We start from the raw sequence: 15,966 nt of genomic DNA, 5'->3' as shown, positions 1-15,966 counted from the left end.
GTGCCAGTGAAACAAACCGCATTAGTCAGCAGCGCTGCGGATAGAGCCACGTTTCCGGCGCCTATCCGTCCCGGAACCAAGGAGAAAGCGGAAGCCAGTCATTTTTCCGACGGGGCCAGGAGCAGCTCTTTTTTTTTCAACAATGCAAAGCCTAAAAAATGAGCTCAAAAGAAACAGCTCTTTGGAATATAACGAGAGTCTGCATCTGAAAAGAGGACTCATCTATCTTTTGCTGACTATCCAGCTTACACATTTCATCCACCAAACCCGACAGAGTACTACTGTTTTGCTTCCACTGTTCTTGTTTTGACTTCTCAACGTTTTCTGCTGCTTCAGTGTTGGTTTCAGTGCTTTTATTCCACTCGAGTGTCTTCTCCATCCATTTGCGTTTCGCAGCGCCTTGATATTTATATTTCCTGATATTTGTTATTTCTATCTTGTTATCTCTGTTTTAAATGTGTTTTAGACTTTTCTTTTGCTGTGCCTGAGATTTTGTTTTTGATTGCTTCGTTCTTCCCCAACCTTCAAATTTACTCTAATTTATTCACTGGATGAATTTCATCCACGCTTTCTTATATTTATCCATATTTAGTTATACTTAATTGCACCACACTGCCACCTTTTTGAGTCCCGTTATATTTTTTTCATTTGGAGCATGGGCAGCACTTTTCCTACCAGCATTGGCTCTTACAACACCAAAGGTGTTGACAACAACATTACTATAACCAACAGTCTCAATGTCAACATGAACTCTCGTTCCGATTCACAGTCTCAATCTTCCTCAAATCTAGCAGCTAGTGATTCCATCGTGAATGAGGATTTTGATTCAATCTCAATTAATTCGGTCATATTAAATAATGACAGTAATCATACCGACAATAACGATGAGAAAATTAAAAAATTGGACATTTTAATCAACAAAGTCCATGGCTTGCCCAAATTTAATTTGAATTTAAATCTCAATATCAAAGACAACATTTCGAATTCGAATCACAATAACCATTGCACTCACAATCGCGACCATAATCACAACCACAACCATAATGGCGAATTCAATTACAATCTCATTCTCCAATCTTTAAGAGATTCCCACAAATCTTCAAAACTAAAAAGACAACAAAAAAAGGAACAGCTAAAACTAAAGTTTAAAAATCATGTCAATTCTAAAAGCAATATGGTTAAAAAAAGAATAAATAATATTAACAACAAATTGAATAACAACTCAATTAACATTCTCAATATTAACCCTAATAACGTCAACAAACTTTATGGTCTGAGCAATAATATAAACAGAAATATAAATAAAAATACAAATACAAATACAAATACAAATAAAAATAAAAATACAAATTCAAATAAAAATAAAAATAAAAATAACGATATCAACATGAATGATTATAATAATAACAGTAATGTTAGCATCGATGCCAATGATGATAAAAGCAACAATACAAACACCAGTGTCAATGGCAGCTCAATTTTCTTACCCAATGTCTCAAAAAAATTCAGTGAATCTTTTATACAACCTCTTTTTTTCTTAGATAAGCCATGGTATTTCAACGCTTTTTCCTGTTTTTCCATTTGTTCTCCCAAGGGTTTTAAATGGATTCACTCAAAGTCATATATAAGCGATAGTTTCAACACGAATATCAATATGAAAAACAATAAAAACATGTCAATATTAATCAATAACACAAATAAAAGAATTCACAAATCCCTAATCAACTTGTCTAAAAACTGTCATTTCCATATAAAATTGGCCAATTTTTTTCTCCATTTATGGTCAAAACCTCTAAATCCCTCCAACCTTCACGACTTGCCCCCAATTCAAATCATTTTTTCTCTATTCAATTATCTCATCAACTCAATTGGCTCGTTGAATATTATGATAAATAAAGAGTTAATTAACATCTTTTTCGATCAAAACGGCAATTTAAATCTATCCAATTTCAATTACTCAGACTATTTATCTCTCAACAGCTTGATAGCAATTTCCTGCTCTATCAAAATGGAGTTTTTACAGGAAAAACTATTTTCAATCGTCTCCATTGCCAACCATTCCAAATCTCTTGAGAATGAAATTATTTTGGAATTGAAAAATTTAACAATTTACAAGTACAGCTCAGTTTACAATTCCATGTATTACTATAATCGAATTTCAATCTTGGGAGATGGAATCAAGTCCGTATTAGCCTTACTATTATTATTTTTATTGTCGGAATTGGAAAATTATCATCAGTTGTCCTCGATTATTTCAGTAACCTTGATCAGGCTATCTCAGGAATTGGGTTTGAATAGGAATTTATATTACTACGGTTTATCAGATAGTGAAAGGGAATCGAAAAAGAAGTTGTGGTGGTTATGTTACTTGATTGATCGATACGTTTCTTTTAAAAATGGCACACCCTTGATAATTAACGAAATCGATATTGGGGTAGACTATCCATCGTCATTTAATCGTGTGAATCAAGTGAACTCGTTTCAGAACAAAGATATTTCAAACGAGGAAAGAAACCGTATTTTATTGTCAATGTTAAATGAAACCCCTAGAGAGTTTTTCACTGCATACTATCTTTCTATATGTTTGTTTTCAACCAAGCTCTACAAAACTTTTCAAACCACCAAGATTTTAAAACTCTCGTCTATAACCGATGTTACTTACACTATTGAGATTTTGAACACGGATCTCGATAATTGGAGAAAAAGTTTGCCTGATAAGCTTCAGCCCTTTGATATTACCAGTAGCAACTATTCTATTACAAGCAGTACTAGCAGTATGAGCAGTATTCTATTCAATCAAAGTTTGCGAGCTAAACAGATAATAAACTATTATTTCAAGAGGAATTTTAGGGAGGACTCGATGAATTCGACAAATGGGATGAATCTAATTGGCGGGCATATAGTTTTGTTGCATTTGCTTTACTACAATTTTGTATTACAAATCCATCGGTTTTCATTTGGATCAAAGCACTGGGTTAATTGGGTTGATGAGATTTTGGCCAAAGGCAAAGATAAAGAGAAGATGTTTCTGTCGAGTTGTTTCAGTACGTTTTATGAGAACCGAAGCTGTTCATCGATCAAGAGTATGAACAGTAATAACAGCAGCAGCTGCAATGACAGCGAGAAAAAGTCAATTTTTGGATATGTGAAAGCAAAGGAATATTCGAGGCTTTTGAGCAATAAAAGTGGGACTAATCGTTGTTTGATAGCAGCGCAGTTGATTTTGGTGACTATTAGTGAGATTCAATCTAGTTATGTTCCTAGTTTGTATCTTACACATTCGCCGTCGTTTTCTGCGTTTATCTTTTTGTTTGCGTTTTGTTTGGAGACGATGGGAGAAGACAAGAAGAAGGATTATTTGGTGTTGGAGATAATTGAGTTAATGATCAAGTCATTGAAATTTTTCAGTTGTACTCAGTACTTGAATTATCTGAGGATTATTAAATTTGACCTACCGTTTTACTGTTACAATTTCAAGAACATATCGGCGGCTAGTTTTGTTTTGTCGTTATTGAAGGTGTTGGTGTTGAGTTTCCAGGTTAAATCTAATATTGAGCCAAGTAATAATTTTGAGCACTATTTGAATTTCAAAGATAAGGTTGATAAAGATTATTTTGGCAAAATGGAGAGTGGTGTGTCAAGCAAGGGAAAAGACAAAGAATGCAAGTATTTTGAATCGGAAAAGATATTAAAAGAAGTTCGAGAATTTTTAAAGGAGATATTTTTATTTGAGGACAATGAAGATCTGATAAACGATCTGACGGACGAGAGTGTGGTGTTCAATGAAAAAAAGAGTGTGGATGGAGGAGGAGGAGATATTGGGATTGAAGATTACGATGAAGGAGAGATCGAGAAATTGACGTCTGATCATATATTTTCCAAAATGAGAGAAAAGTTTTGTGAAAGGAGGATGGATAAAGGAAACGAGGTTTTTTCAGAAAAGAGGGTGTATAAGCCATTTTGCCATTATGTTACATCGTCGATAAGGTCGACGAGTCCCAAGGGGAGTGGATCACCGCCCAGCACGTTCAGTTCAGTTCGAGACTCTAAGATCTCTATATCTACAGGAACCATCAACTCGTTTCGAAACCGGTCAAGGATCAGTATCAATGATTTATTGGCGGAGCCATTGGGAATCAGCAGGACGTCGTCAAAGACGTCATTGAGTTCGATCAACTCGAATGGGGATTCATTGCTTAAGAAGTTTGGAGAGAGTGAGATATTCAAGATGCGAAGCAATAACTCGCAGATGTCGACCAGTATTTTGAGCAAGATGACGAAGAATTTGAAGATATCTGGGGATCAAAGCAAGGAGGGTCGAGCGAAGGAGGAGGAGGAGGAGGAGGAGGAGATTGATAACCATTCGAAGATTTTTGAAAACAGTTCGTTTGATTGTTTGCAGCTTTTTCGGTTACCCAATCTATTGTTTTTCAGTGAGAATGATAAAAAAAATTTTTCGCTGTTAGTTTAGAATACAGCCAGGGCTGATTACAAAAGCGCGTATTTATATATTTTTATTATGAAAGATACAAGTAATGATTTTTTATTTCTTTTGATATTGTTTTAATTTAGTGTGATTTGAAAAAAATAGATATAACATAGGGTTAGTGTAGTAGTATTGTGAATGGGATGGTAAAGAGGAAAGCGACGAAAGGAGATAAACCAGGAAGGTCGAAAAGGTAAATGAGATGATGAGTGAAATGATGAGTGAGATGATGAGGATAGTGTTTGTGTCTCAGGTCGAATAATTACGAAATTTTAAATCGAGATAAAATAAATGTGAAACACTGTTCGAGTGGTTTGAAATTATCAGCTCAAGAAAAAGAAATAAAAGCAACGCAGGCCTCAGGCAGACAAAGGTAAAATGAGGCAGACAGATCAATCAAATCAGAGCAGGACTATCAGAGACTGGAAATGGGTAAAAAAGAGCAGGAGAAAACAGAATCCAAACAGAATTCAAACAGAACACAAACAGAACACAAACAGAAACAGCTGGAGACGCTGGAAAAACAGCAGCACCGTCGGGATGGTGTGTGCTGGCATCCATGCGCCAGCAGCAGAAAAACAGCAGTTAATGAGGATGGGAAAGGATCGCTCGATGCAAAAACGCAGAATTATGAGCTTATCCCGACGCGACGCGGCTTCTTGCGCAGTGGGCTGGAAGGAGAGTGTAAGAAGAAGCACGGGCAGCAGAGGCAACGGGATGGTTTCTGTCGCGCAGGGTCAAGTGACCGGTCAGCACGTAGACCCCCGCCAGACGCATGCCAATTAGTCAGCTTATGCGCAGTGCTATGCACAAGCAAGAAGATCAGCTGCGTGATGCGCGCGCGTGTCTCACGCGCGTTGCTGAATGTCTCAGAAAGGTCTCAAAATGCGTTTAGCTGGCAAACTCTCTCACCGGAACACGCGCGCGTCCGTAACAAAGAGCGCACCAAACGGACGGGGTTCATGTGCGTGAGCTTTCGTAAGCAGCAGAACGCAGAAGCCCACACGCGTGGTAGCAGTGGTGAAGGAGAGGAAGGTGAGGAAGAAGGTGAAGGTGTAGAAGAACCTTCAACGGCTACTTACTATCCTCTGCCACTGCTCGACCCAGCAGAAGCCCAGTGTATGAAGGCCATTGGCAGCGGTGTTCAAGAGCTTTAAGCTTTGTCTGAACTGCCCATTTTGTTTCAAATTGCTTCTGCAATAGTGCAAAGCTCTAGCCGAAAAGAGCACTCACTACTCATACCAAATGCTTATTACTGATCAAAGGTTAATGATCCAACAGCACTACTTCTGATATTGCCTTTAGACTCGAGTCCTGCTCTCGATGGTTCTCAATGCTCTCAATCACCATCTCTCTCATTCTCTTCTCCATCAGCTCCCTTTGCCTCGAAATCCTTCGCTGGTTTTCCGCTGTGCTTTTTGCTATTTCTTTTCTATTTTTTTTGGTCACTTTCCAGAAATTGTAATAAAACTTAAACTATTTGTAATTTATGATTAAAACTTTCTTCATTTTTTAGCAAAATATTATCACAATATTACCATAATTTTATCAAAAATACCCAAAGTCTATCACCTTTTAACATTGTTTAGCATCTTACAGCATTTTTTAGCACTCTTGCACAGCTTATTCAGCTAGTTCAGCTTATTAAACTTGTTCAATCAGTGCAAGTCGAGGCAGTTTTTGACCAACTCTCGTCAACTTTGTTGCTCTATTCTCTTGCAATGGGTGCTTTTGTCCTTCTTTTTGCTCAAAATTCATTGAAGCAAAATCTTATTTTGATTCAACTGATGAAAAAATAAAACGAAATTGTATGAAAATAAAACGAAAGTAAAACTAAAACAAAACTGAATGAAAACTAAACAGAACGAAAATTTTATTCATTTTCCAATATCTAAAAACAACTAAAAACAGCTAAAAACAACTAAAAACAACATAAAAATAATAAAACAAAACAAACAAAATAAAACAAAACAAAACTCTTTTTTTCTGAAACTCATTTAAAATTGTTTTCAATCGCTTTCAATCGTTTTCAATCACCAATTTAATACCAAAATAGTTAAATGATCAAATAATCCAATAATCAAAATATTTAAACAATTAAAAAATATTTCATATCTCTTTTAATTCTAATTTCCATTTTTCTTTTCTATTAATTCTTAATTCTTAATTCCTAATTTTTTTATTTTTTTATTCATTTACTTCTCTTCACTTATTTTTTATTTATCTATTTATCTATTTATCTATTTATCTATTTATCTATTTATCTATTTATTTATCTATCTATTTCTATTTCTATTTCTATTTCTATTTCTATTTCCATTTTCTTTTCTTTTCTTCTCTTCTTTTCTTTTCTTTTCTTGTCTTCGATCCTATTTATCAATCTTATTTCTTCATTTCATTTCACTTCAATTCACCAGCTTCGTTTATTTATATTTACTTTTACATTCACCTTTTTCAATTTCTTATTTATATTTACAATTATCCAATATCACTTTAATATTATTTAATATCATTTCCCAACAGTACCAACACTTCCAACACTTCCAACACTTTCAATATCTCTTCCCTTTTCTGATAATATCATTTCCCAATAACAAGCCTAATTTTGACTTTGTCTGCAACTTTGACTTAGTTCTCTTCAAATTTTCCATTATCTGTCCTACACTTTCTTTTTACATCACTCCATTTTATATATCTGCCTATTTTTCTCTCACTTCTCCCATTCTAACTCGTTTTTCTTTCCATTTCTTGCTCTGATTCTCCACCATCCTCTGTTTTCTCTTTCAATTCAATTTTTTCCATTCATTTATTCTCTTATTTATTCCTTTATTTATTCACTAAAATTCTACTAAAATTTCATTTAAAATTTACCTTAAATTTACCAAAATTTTACCTAAATTTTACCTGAAAATTCACCCAAAAAAGTTCACCCAAAACTTCACCTAAAAATTCACTTAAAATTCACTAAAAATTCACGTCCTTCTCTCAACATCAACAACACCAAATTTTTTCTATATTTATAAATATTTATTTATTTATTTATCTATTTATTTATTTACCTATTTACCTATTTACCCATTTATCTATTTATTACACCTAATAAAAACAACAACACCATCCATTCACCTCTCACCATTCACCTCTCCTACCACAATGCAACAGGTTAATCAGGACCTCTTTCTCTCAAGATCAACAAAAAGAAAAAGATCTCAGAAAAATTCTCCAATTCCCATCGAAAAACATGTCCTCAGAAGAAGTGTTGCTCTCTTGAACATATCCTCCCACTCCAATGCCTCTAACAATAACACAACTCACGACGACTACGACGAAGACGACCACCAATCCATCCATAACCTCATCAACAACTCCCCAACCCTCGTCTCCAAACTAAACAACAAAATCCTTCTCAACAACAACAAAAACATCTCCTCAAGCCCACCCAAATCCTTCTTGCCTCCCTTCAACGACTCACATCTCAACAACTACGAAAAAAATCCTTCCATAATAAAAAGCAAAACCTTTCATTCTATATCCTCCTTCAACAACAACAACAACAACAACAACAACAACTCCTTCTTTTATACTCACGACAACACTGAAAACTACGACCTATTCAACTCCATCAACGACTTCAACTACAACCACTCAATCTCCCCTTCAACCTCTCCCTCAAAGCCTGCAAAACTGAAGCTTAAATCCAACAACAACAACAACGATCTCTTTATTCATGGAAAATCCTCAAGCCTAAGCATTAGCTCCTCTTCCAGCGCCGACACATCTTCCTTGTTCGAATCAAACTACTCTCACTCTCTATCTCCAAGCTTTTCCTCCCTTTCCTCCTTCACATCCATCGACAGCTCAAATTCAAATCTTTCTGCCTCCAATCTCAAAAAAATCTCTCCTCCTTCCAACAAAAACAAAAACGACTTTTGCACTCCTCCTAACTCGTTCAAAACTGCAAAACCTTTGCAGTCTGCCTTTCAATCCTCGGGTCTACTCTCAAAACGAAAAATTAACAACAATAACAACAACAATCACAACTATTTCTTTTCAAAAAACCCAAACTATTCAAACTCTTCTCTACGTCTGTTCGACTACAACTCAAGATTCAACAAAAACACCTCTTTCACCTACTCTGTCCCTGATACTCCATGCAAAAAAAACCCATTTGCAAGAAACAAAAGCGAAAGCAACGTCAACAAACACATTAACCGTAAGAAATCAAAACTATCAAAGTTCTTCAACTCCGACAACATTTCCTTTAACGATGACATTCAAAAACAATTCGATCATACTTCCTCTCCAACTTTGAACCTATTCAACAACACCATCAATAACATCAATAATAATCTCACCACAACCACCACCACTACTAATAAAACAGGCAACTCAACTCCCCCTATTTTCAAATTCTCTTTCAACTCAAAATCAAAACTATCACCTTCCCTGGATTTAAGTACCAAAAATAGAAATTTTGACGTAAACAATAGCATTTACTCATTGAACAGTAGCTTGAACCAATTTACAAACGAATTTCAAGACGACGATTTAAATTTCTTTCACGAAAATGATGAACTGTCAAATAACATCTCCTCTGATGATGATTTCATAAACGATTTCAGTAACAACGTTGATAGTTTCATTGACGGTTTTACCGAAAGTGAATCAGACTTTTCCATTGACGAAGAATTTGACTACGATATCAACATGAACCACATTGTTAAAACTCCAACCAAATTTCCAAGGTCTCAAACGCTAATATTCAATAAATTAAATTTATCTACAAATTTAAACTCTGATCCTAATTCAGTTCCTAATCCAAATCCAAATTCAAATTCAGACTCAAACTTACCTACATATCACTCCAACAATAACAAATCCTCTATAGAATCACTCCTTCAAAAGAGAACCTTTTCAGAAACATCAACAATAAACAAATCCTCTTCATTTAATCTATCCCAGTTTAATCAAAACAACCAACAGTCCGGAATGGTTAGAGACTTCTCATCTGCCAGTATAGCCACTCAGAGATTCGAAGCCGACGAGTTTCTCATATCTAAATTTTCTAATATTAAACTAATTGGACATGGTGAATTTTCAAATGTTTATGAAGTGGAGTTTCAAAAAAAAAAATACGCGATAAAAAAAATCACAAAAAAACTAAACTACTATAATGATAAAGAGAAAATCATAGACACGTCGGAGAACAGCGATAGCATATCTACGTATTTGAATATAAGCTCAAAAGAAAAGTACTGCATTAACGAAGAAATTGAAATTTTAAATCAAGTTAAAAAGAAAAAAAACCTAATTCCTGGCAGTGAAAATATTATTAACTATATTGATTTTTTCAGTACAAATGTCCACAATCAAACAGAGGATTACATCATCACCGATTTTTACGATAACGGATCATTAGATAAATTTTTAATTTCAAATGGATCAAGAGACGGTTTGGAAGAGTTTCGGATTTGGAAAATATTCATCGAGTTGACAATGGGGTTATACTATTTGCATTCAAATGATATAATTCATCTAGACTTGAAACCTGCAAACATATTCATATCGATTACTGGGAAATTGAAAATTGGAGATTTTGGTCTATCCACCAAATTACCATTAAAGAATTTTAAATATTGTGAAAGAGAAGGGGACCGAGAATATATTGCACCCGAAATTCTATTGAGATCCGAATATAGCAAAGCAGCAGATATCTTTTCATTGGGATTGATTATATTTGAAATTGCAGCTAATATCTATTTGCCAGATAATGGTCCAAGTTGGCAAAAGTTGCGATCTGGCGATTTATCAGATGTGGGTAAATTGGGTATCATTGATGAAGTAAATCAAAGAGAAAATGAGAATAAACTGAGTTATATCTGTCACAAGAATATTGAAAACGATGGCAGTTATGAAGAAGAAACGAATAGTGACAATAATGGTGACTTTGCCTATTCTATCAATGAAAATGACAAGTACTTTCCTACGTTTGTTAAAGATGGAAAAACGTTAGACTTGCTAGTTCATTGGATGATTGAGCCCAATTCAAGTAATCGACCTAGCTGTAAAGAGTTGATCAGGCTTTATGAGTTCCAAATGGTTGAGGCCAGAAGAAAATATGATGCGACAGTTTATGAAGGAGAATATGGGCCATTAGCTTGTGAAAAGGATTTGAGTTCATTAGAGGGAAAATTCCCAAAAATTAGTGATTGTTATGAAATTGAAAAATTTAAAAAATAATAATACAAAAAAAAAAAAAAGAAAAAAAAATGGTAGATAGTGGTTTTTTTGTTTAAATATTCATTTAAGTTAGAATTAAAATTTTTTTTAATAATAATTATAGCTTAAGTTGCTTATGTGTTTGAGATATTGATTTGATTTACTGAATTTTGTTATTAATTTTTTATTTTTATTATTTTTATTTTTATTTTTATTTTTAATTTTAATTTTAATTTTAATTTTTTTATGTCTTTATGTTTTTAAATTTTTGTTTTTTATTCTTTAATAATTGTTTGATTCTTTTCAGTTCTGCTAGCAGTTAAAATTGTTAAATTCTTGAGATTTTTTATTTGGTTGATTTCATTCATTTTTTGTGATATTATTATTATTATTATTATTATTATTATTATTATTATTATTATTATTATTATTATTATTATTATTATTATTATACTATATAGAATTATAAATTGGTAGTTGTCTATCATATATTCACTTGATCATTTTGTCATTTAATATAATGTTTAATATTTTTGTTTAAATTGGCAGGTAAAGTTGTAGTTGATCTTTCAGCTGTTTGACGTATCTCTCCCTGATGCCTGTGCTGCATCTGGGGAACAAGTCCCAAAAAAGAAGGCCAACGAAGCTACACCAGTGTTTTCTTTATTCTGTTCTTTATCTACTGACTGTCCATTACCCATTATCCAAGCCCAGAGCCAGTAAAATACAGTTTTGTGCCAGTGTTTTCAGGCTTGAAGTTTGAAAAGTTGCAACGCCTGGAGGAAGTGCTCTAAATCCCACAACCAAGTTAACACCAACAAAGGCTATTTCTTGCCCAGTGGCACAAGTCGCCTCTGACTGTTTAAATAATGAAGAGCAGCTTTGGTTGTGGTCTTTGGAAGGTTTTTGAATGTCTTTTGAAGGTAGTTGGTTGTTTTTTGGAGGTTGCTGGCGAGAAAGAGTGGGTGCTTAAGGCTGGACGAGAACTGTTCTCCATGGATGATAGTTGATGCTCCAGCTACTGGATGTGCTTGAAGAAGGTGTTAAAGGTGCTGAATGTGCTGACTTTTCTGCCCGATTTCTCTCGCTGGCAAAGTTGGTCATGTCAGCAATAACTTGTCCTTCAAAGCAACAGTTGACATTCAAAGCTAAATCTATTGATGCTTAACGTTGGCGACCTTTTGCAAAAATTAGATGTTTTTTTGGCTCCTCTTAGCTGTTTGACCATTCTAAAATCTCAAGTGTTTCAAATTGTGATGAATTAGTCGACTTGAGCAACTGGCATAGAATTTTGGTAATAATTACACTCCAAATAGCTGTTTACACCAACTCAATTCTGTCTATCCCAAAATTTCAATTGATTTTTTGTGATTGGGGTCTTTTTTCTTTGAGGTGAGTTGCAAGTATGATTTGCTGGTATGATTTGATTATTGTTTGGGTTATTTGGGCCTCTCCATTATCTTTCACTGTTAATACAGGATGAATATCTGGTAAATCTAGTAAATCTAGCAGATCCAGTAAATCCTATCAATCCAATCCAACTCAATTCACCACTGCTTAATCTGATTGTGAACTGAAAATTCCATACACTCAGCTATTTGTATCGATAATTTAGACTAATTGAGAAAGATTCAAATCTCCTTTAAATCATTATTCAGCAATTACATTTTTCTCAAATTATCATGAAATTATTCTGAAATTATTAAAAAACTATTATAAAACAATTAAACCATTATTTATTACTTGTATCAACCCACATGTTGAAGAAAAATGGATATTAAATGAAACAACAGAAAACAAAAATCAAAATAAAAGAATTTAAAATAATAATAAATAAATAAAAATCACACTGAGAAAACTAATCAACAAAATACTAGACAATCAATTAATCAATCAATCAATAACAAAAAAAAACAATGAAATATTAAGTCTTAAAAACTCACAATTGAAATAAAACACAAAATAAAATAAAATAAAATAAAATAAAATAAAATAAAATAAAATAAATTTAAAAATAAAAATACAGTCTCTTTAACAATTAACTCTCCAAAAAAAAAATGAAAAAAAAAAATTAATATCCTTTTTCACATCTCCATGGAATAATGTTCACCTAAACAATTATGGACTATCGAAGCCCCTGTTCTAGTTCTCAATGGATATCCCTCAATCAGCGTTTGAATCGATTCGCTTGACTCAACATTGCTATTTGGTACAATAATAAAGGTGAACGATTCTAACGACCATTCATACCAAACTTTACTGATATCACAATCCCTTTTCATTAACAATTCGACTTCAGAATCGTCAGTCAAATAGATGGGATTTTCAATTGGAAAGAAAATTGGAAACCATGAATTCAAATACTCTGTCGACTCATTCAAAACTGTAGAGATCGTTATATCTTTGTATAATTTCGCTTTAAAAAATCCAGCAAATCCATGAAGAACACCTCTCTTATGTATTTCAAATGTTAAAATTTCGGTTCTCTTATTATGCTCATTGAAATTCTCATCAATTAAATATCTATTATTATCATTATAATTGTTATTATCGTTGTTATCGCTACCACAATTATGTTTATACTTAGTATCAAAAATAAAATCTTGATAATATGGAAAATTTTTCTTATTTTGATGATTGAAAGTCCATATCTTTAATGGTTTTGCTGATAAATATTCAACGCTGGTTAAATAAGTTGCATACAACTTTTGAAATACTGATGAATCATTCTTTTCCTTCAAGGTTTGGTATAAAATCGGAGAAGAAATTGGTATAACATAAGATGAATAATCTTGGGGTATTACTATTCCTGTATCTTTTACCAAATAATTATTGATAATATTATCCAAGCATTCCGGTGACAATTCATTGCACCCAAACCCTCCCAATAACTCTGATACAACTAAATTGAATTTAAAATTCGAATTTAAATTTGACATTGATGGTTTCCAATATCTCGTATCATAATTTATGAAAAATAATTTGTTCATTGTATCACTTTCCTTTAAAGCCTTCTCATTCTTATTAGTATAATTATGGTTATGACTATAATTATGGTCATTATCATAATCATTATAATAAATAAATGAATCGTTTTTGTCCAAGAGAATCTTTTTTTTCAAATATATTAAAGAGTATAAGTTTTTTTCAATGATGTATATTTTAAAATTCTCAATATTTAAGGATTTTAAATTTTTCAATATTTTATCGAGTAATGGACCTCTGCCTGATCCTAATAATCCGATGTTTAGACAATTTTCAGAATCAGTATTACACCTTTTTTTTTTGTTCTTTATTGAAGAATTTTGGTATTTGAAATCGTTCTGAATGATTAAGTCGTTTATAGCTTTTTTAATTGCTGATTCATATAAAGCATATTTAGTTATATCAGACTCAAAAGTTTGATATACTTGATTATTCAAATCATCTCTTAAAGGTTGCAAAGGATTTAACAAATAGTTGGACATTGAATGAAAGTTTGAATAATTCAAATTTGGTATTACATTTTTTTTAATTAAAAAATTTAAATAATTTAGATAAGCAGTTGAAATTCCACATTTAGGTAGATTTTCAATGTTATGTAAAATTACTGAGGGAATAAGTTTATGATTGATTGTTATTAATAAGATTGACAAAAATTTTTGGATTGATTTACTCAATACAGGGAATTGTTTATTATTAGTTAAGAAGATATTTGAATTGATTAAAAAAAAGGAAACGGGTTCGATTTTCCATTTGTTTATTAGCAAAGAAAAAGAATTTGAATTTAAATATTTAGGTAGGGATAAAGATATAAATAAGTTTCTATTATAATTACAATTTGATCTAATTGAGTTCCAAATTTCCCAAGATTGATAAATATCAGAAGAATAATCTATATCATTTTCATTTTCATTTTCATTTTCATTTTCATTTTTGTTTTTGTTTTTGTTTTTGTTTTTTGGAATATTTTTATTTGTTGATATTATTAAAGGCAAAGAAATTGATATTTTAAGATTTTTTGGTTTATATTTAATCAATAATTTATTTAGAATATTTGAGAAATTTAACAAGTTTTTAATATTTGAAGGAGGAGTTATTATGATGTGGGTCAAGTTATTGAAAAGACAATAATTGATTTCGTTGATTAGTATTCTATAGGAAAAGTTTGAGATTATGTTACTTAAGGAATCAAATTGCAACCAAGAAGATATTATAGGAATGATTTTTGAATTGAAGTTATAAATTAAATTTGAGGTGAAAAAAAATTGTTTATTAAAATTAATAGAGTCTTTTAAATCAAGTTGCGATAAAGGTTGATGATTATATTGATTATAATCAAAGGATTTATAAGATTTGAATATATCTTTAAGATAATTTTTATATGAAATGCTGGTTATAGGCAACAAGATGAAATCATAGTTGTCTTGAATTAAATAATTTGAATAAATCAAAGATTCAGATTTGGAAGATAAAGAGATCAAAGACTGCGTTGAAGGCTTCACACCTATTTTAAACAAGCTTTCATTATTGTCGCTGTTATTTATAAGGGTTACTATGCTGTTATTTTGAACCGAAGAGACATTATCGTGGTCGTTTTTATTACTTTTATTGCAATTATTATTTATTGAAAGATATTTAACCAATGTGGCTTTGAAGTCTAGCGAGGAAGTGTTTGTTGAAGTTGAGGAGTTTGAAAAATTTGACAATGGGGAGATATTTCTTGAGTTAGGCCCCTTGTTTTTAGTTGGGATATTACTGGTATTAGTATTGGCATTTGTAGTAACATTAATATTGATATTATTGGTGTTGCTGTCAACGATGCAGTTTGACATTGTCAAAGATGGTGATTGGTTTTGAATTAAATCAAATGAAACTAGTAGTGATTATTTTGAAGGAAGAGACTTTTGCATAAGTGTAACAAATAAAAGGATTTATATATATAGGTTTGCATATAAAAATTCATAATTAAAAGTTTACTAATTAGGCAAAAATCAAATACCAAACCTTTAACAACTCTGCGAGTTGGTTGGTATTGCCGGTAGGTAGTATGTTATTGAAGTGCTGTGAATGGTATTTGAACGATGAAAGTTGACTCTTGCTTTGCTAGAAGATCAATTGGGGTAATGGAGATCACAACAGAGGAAAGCAATGTGCAAGAGCAGCAGGGAAAGCAGATAAGAATCAGCCTTTGAGAGAGAGAGAAGCGATAGACAGCAGAATGCTACTCCTTTAACAGAGCAATCCTCACACTTAGGTCCAAGATCTATTATATCGTCTCC

The 15,966-nt window shown here is 32.4% G+C and overlaps 4 protein-coding genes across 4 annotated transcripts; 3 read left to right on the top strand and 1 right to left on the bottom strand.

Annotated features, from left to right (window-relative positions):
* The first annotated feature begins 184 nt into the window (after positions 1–184).
* Positions 185–4,964, top strand: ASCRUDRAFT_86777 (fungal specific transcription factor domain-containing protein). The gene has a single exon (XM_020194935.1). It carries the CDS (start codon positions 656–658, stop codon positions 4,469–4,471), a length of 3,816 nt encoding a protein of 1,271 aa, XP_020046850.1. The 5' UTR covers positions 185–655; the 3' UTR covers positions 4,472–4,964.
* On the top strand, positions 4,915–5,643 carry ASCRUDRAFT_71030 (uncharacterized protein; the record flags this gene model as incomplete). The annotated part of the gene is made up of 1 exon (XM_020191878.1): positions 4,915–5,643. One exon carries the CDS (start codon positions 4,915–4,917, stop codon positions 5,641–5,643), a length of 729 nt encoding a protein of 242 aa, XP_020046849.1.
* Positions 5,644–9,352: 3,709 nt separating this feature from the next.
* Positions 9,353–10,740, top strand: ASCRUDRAFT_76509 (kinase-like protein). Its single transcript, XM_020193500.1, has one exon. The coding sequence runs from the start codon at positions 9,476–9,478 to the stop codon at positions 10,724–10,726; it is 1,251 nt and encodes a 416-aa protein (XP_020046848.1). The 5' UTR covers positions 9,353–9,475; the 3' UTR covers positions 10,727–10,740.
* Positions 10,741–11,065: 325 nt separating this feature from the next.
* Positions 11,066–15,921, bottom strand: HSL7 (protein arginine N-methyltransferase; the record flags this gene model as incomplete). Its single annotated transcript, XM_020189175.1, has 3 exons — positions 12,832–15,921; positions 11,507–11,653; positions 11,066–11,158 (listed from the first exon to the last, which is right to left on the bottom strand). The coding sequence occupies exons 1-3, from the start codon at positions 15,517–15,519 to the stop codon at positions 11,066–11,068; spliced, it is 2,928 nt and encodes a 975-aa protein (XP_020046847.1). The 5' UTR covers positions 15,520–15,921.
* Between the last annotated feature and the right edge of the window lie 45 nt (positions 15,922–15,966).

Source organism: Ascoidea rubescens (assembly GCF_001661345.1).
Source record: "Ascoidea rubescens DSM 1968 unplaced genomic scaffold ASCRUscaffold_8, whole genome shotgun sequence".
Classification (NCBI taxonomy): Eukaryota; Fungi; Ascomycota; class Saccharomycetes; order Ascoideales; family Ascoideaceae; genus Ascoidea; species Ascoidea rubescens.
Note: the sequence above shows the minus strand (reverse complement) of the source record. Positions and strands in the feature narration are given on the sequence as shown.

Excerpts from the sequence above, each read along its gene's own strand:
- ASCRUDRAFT_86777 (XM_020194935.1), top strand. The coding sequence starts at position 656 with ATGGGCAGCACTTTTCCTACCAGCATTGGCTCTTACAACACCAAAGGT.
- ASCRUDRAFT_76509 (XM_020193500.1), top strand. The coding sequence starts at position 9,476 with ATGGTTAGAGACTTCTCATCTGCCAGTATAGCCACTCAGAGATTCGAA.